The sequence below is a fragment of the Trachurus japonicus genome, chromosome 15 (assembly GCF_045865225.1).
Source record: "Trachurus japonicus isolate A0001 chromosome 15, Traja_1.0".
Classification (NCBI taxonomy): Eukaryota; Metazoa; Chordata; class Actinopteri; order Carangiformes; family Carangidae; genus Trachurus; species Trachurus japonicus.
Window position 1 is genome coordinate 477,284 of NC_140921.1, and position 4,007 is coordinate 481,290.

At 43.8% G+C, this 4,007-nt stretch overlaps 1 protein-coding gene across 1 annotated transcript in view; it reads right to left on the bottom strand.

The window, feature by feature from the left end:
* Positions 1-374: 374 nt before the first annotated feature.
* Positions 375-4,007, bottom strand: part of lrrc73 (leucine rich repeat containing 73) — a 15,203-nt gene continuing 11,570 nt past the window's right edge. Inside the window, exon 6 of the mRNA XM_085800998.1 lies at positions 375-779. Within this exon, the coding sequence (XP_085657124.1) occupies positions 709-779 (71 nt within the window). The 3' untranslated portion in view covers positions 375-708. The remainder of the gene's footprint in view (positions 780-4,007) is intronic.

Sequence of the window (4,007 nt, forward strand, 5' to 3'; positions counted from 1 at the left end):
CACACATAAAACACATAAAACACACACAGATGGAAATTAGCAGCTCCGCTAAATCTGGTGCAGCCATCTTTTTATTGTCTCAATAGTTAATGTCACTGCACAGTGCACACTGTCCTTTTTAAATAAATAAATAAATTTAAAAACACACACACAGACACACAGACACACACACACACACACACACACACACACATGAAGTAACAAACAGATGTGGATGATAAATAAAAATAATAAAATAAACACATGAACAAACTCAAAGACAGATCAAAATAAATCAGATGAAACACGATTAAAAGCCTGAGAATAAAAACTGTTCTTTAGAATAAATCGCTCACCAGTAAATGATTGATTAATGATTGATTATAATGATTAATAATTGATTAATAATTGATTAATGATTAATGATTGATTAGCGGCCGAGTGGGCGGAGCCTCATCAGAGGGAGGAAGTGAACACACCTGCTGGTCAAACACCTGTCTGTAAGTCACTTGGTGTGTTAAGGTTTTGTGCCGTCACTCACTCTATGTACAGGTGCTACATGGAACCATGCGAGGCATGTGATTGGCCGACGGCCGTCAGGTGACCCGACGGTCCAGAGAAGTGCAGTGCAGAGAAACAAACGGGAACATTCAAACCCCAACAGAGGAACAAACCAAGAGGAGGAAGTGAGAGTGGTTTAACAGGAAGTGGGAGTGTTTGTGGGAGGGGTCACATCTCAGTCTCAGCCAATAAGCTCTCACCTAGACCTGATGTCAGCAAAACCATCTGGGGGCCGGCGTCTGTGGGGTTAAAGAACAACACGTTTAGAGCTTCAGGCCGCGGCCGAGAACCAAGACACTACACATCATCTCTACAGCTCGTCCAATCACTGATCAGCAGATACATCATCATCTCTACAGCTCGTCCAATCACTGATCAGCATTTACATCGATTTCTCCTTCAGGTCGTTTTGGAACTCAGTCAGCTGTTACTTAGCAACATGACATCAGAGCTCAGGTTCAGTCAGCTGTTACTTAGCAACAAGACTAATCCGTTTGTATAATAACTTTCATCCAGGACTGTCTGTCTGTCTGGGTATGTCTGATTTCAGTACGGTATGTCGTGTTATTGTTTTATAGTTTAGTCTTACATTTGAGTTTGTGTTTTTCTGTATGAATGATATACTTTTTGAAAACTCAATAAAAACACTTTGATTATTATTAGGCTACTTAGCAACATGACATCAGAGCTCAGGCTCCGCCTCTACGGCGACGACGCTCCGCCGAATGTTCCCAAATAATGTCTGTCAGACCTGAACCGGGTCAGAACCGTCTCTGCAGGTGGAGTGATGTCGACTGATACTGATACCACTCTGAGCTAGCTTAGTTTAGCTTAGCTTAGCTTAGCCTAGTTTAGCTTAGCATGAAGACTGGAAGCTGCTATGATACGTTTTAAACTCATCTTTTACTGAGATTACACAACATGTTAGAGTATCTCTACTCCCAGTCTTTATGCTAAACTAAGCTAAGCTAAACTTAGCTTAGCTGATGATCATCAGATAAACTTAGCTTAGCCTAGTTTAGTTTAGCTTAGTTTAGCATAAAGACTGGAAACCGTTAAGACACGTTTTAAACTCATTTTTGCTCAGATTTAACATGTTCCTACAGAGACAGACACAGAGTATCTCTTCTTTCTGCTAAACTAAACTTAGCTTAGCTGATGATCAGCTGATAAACTTAGCTTAGCCTAGTTTAGCTTAGCATGAAGACTGGAAACTGCTATGTGCTATGTTTTAAACTCACCTTTTGCTCAGATTAAACACGTTCATCTGTGATGTTTACATTCAGACAGAACCAGACAGTCCTCATGCAAAGCTCAGCTAAAATAACTAAGCCAAGCTAGGCTAAGCTAAGCTAAGCTAACTAAGCCAAGCCAAGCTAAGCTAAGCTAAGCTAAGCTAAGCTAAGCAGCTAATGCCTGTAGTTTCATATTCATGCCATCGGTCAGATCCTGAAATCAATCTAAAAACTGATCTGGGAAACTTTTGAATATGTACAAGATATTTAGAACATGAAGCCTCAGTGTTTCCTCTGAGTCCTGATTCAGCTTATGGACCAGAACCAGAACCAGAACCAGGACCAGGACCTGGACCAGGACCAGGACCAGGACCAGGACCAGAACCAGGTCCAGGTCCAGGACCAGAACCAGAACCAGAACCAGAACCAGAACCTGGACCAGGACCAGGACCAGGACCAGGACCAGGTCCAGGACCAGAACCAGAACCAGAACCAGAACCAGGACCAGGACCAGGACCAGAACCAGAACCAGAACCAGAACCAGGACCAGGACCAGAACCAGAACCAGAACCAGAACCAGGACCAGGACCAGGACCAGGACCAGGTCCAGAGCTTTAAGAGCTGAGTTGGAGTCTCAGAGGAAGCACGGAGCTCCAGAGGGAGTACTGATGAATATTCCTATAAATATTATTGATCGGAAGTACAGAGAGTTCTGGAACTGGGACCAGATAAAAACCAGTTGGACCAGTTCTACACGGAGTCGGTTACTATAGGAACACAAAACCTCCTACTGTCACTGGGACACCTAACACCACAGAACCAGTTTATACTGGACCCAACTGGGACAGAACCTGGTTAAAGGATAATTTCCGTTTTTTACAACCTGGACCTTATTTCTATCATAAAATCCGATCATTTCCTCCCCCAGATAACTTTGGTGTCATTCCAAGTGGTTGTGATGAAATGAGCTCCAGCCGAGAGGCGCGTATATCCGTATAATGGAGTCTACAGGGTCTAAATAACACATTATCTGCAGAGAAACTCCTTCATTTCACCAATATTTAGTTCTGATAGGCTAGTGCTATTCCCCTCTGAGTCCGGGGTTAGCTGTTATCAACATCCGGGGTCTGTAGGTTGACCTACTGACCTCTCACCTGGATGATGTCATCTCTGAGCTTGTTGCTAATGCTAATGCTACGGTTTGTTTCTGTGTGTTTCTGACTTGTCAGAACAAAATGAGCAGCTGGATGAAGTTCAGCTTCCACAGGCTTCCTCTCCTCAACCTGGACTCACTAAAGCTCCGGCTGGTTGAGATAAAAATGGACCCGAATGCCGAAGCAGAATGATTATTATCAGAATGAGCTGGGCAGCGGTCGGAGATGACATCATCCAGGTCAGAGGTCAGTAGGTCAACCTACAGACCCCGGATGTTGATAACAGCTAAAGGCCCATTTATGCTCAACGTTAACTATGCATACGGATACGGACGGAGCCTTTCGTCCGTACTCTGCGTTCATTTCGTCTGTTTTTCGTCCGTTACTTTCCACAAAGCTTACAGATACGCACCAAACGGAGCAGTACCACCAGAAACCGTGGGGGCGCTGTTGCTGTCACTAGCCGATACGGAGCCTAAATCCAGTGTGAGACAGAAGAAGAAGAAGACATGATGGCTGAACGAGGGAAAAAAATTCTCCGTCCTCCAGCTGTGATGAATTTAACGGCCTTACCGACTACCGCATCACATAACGAGTCCGTTTTCTTCTTTTATTTATTATGTACATTATCAAGATCTCCTCCGTAGTCGCCATGTTTGTTGTCATAAACTTTTGACTCTGAGCTGCCCCCTGGTGGATGTATTGGATAACATCCATGCCAACGTTGAGGACGCATGGAAGTATGTGAGCAGTGACGGTAACAACGTTTGAAACGGACGCATACAATTACGTCCGTAAGTGGAGCATAAATGAGCCTTAACCCCGGACTCAGAGGGGAATAGCACTAGCCTATCAGAACTAAATATTGGTGAAATGAAGGAGTTTCTCTGCAGATAATGTGTTATTTAGACCCTGTAGACTCCATTATACGGATACGCGCCTCTCGGCTGGAGCTCATTTCATCACAACCACTTGGAATGACACCAAAGTTATCTGGGGGAGGAAATGATCGGAGTTTATGATAGAAATAAGGTCCAGGTTGTAAAAAATGTAAATTATCCTTTAATACTGGACCCAA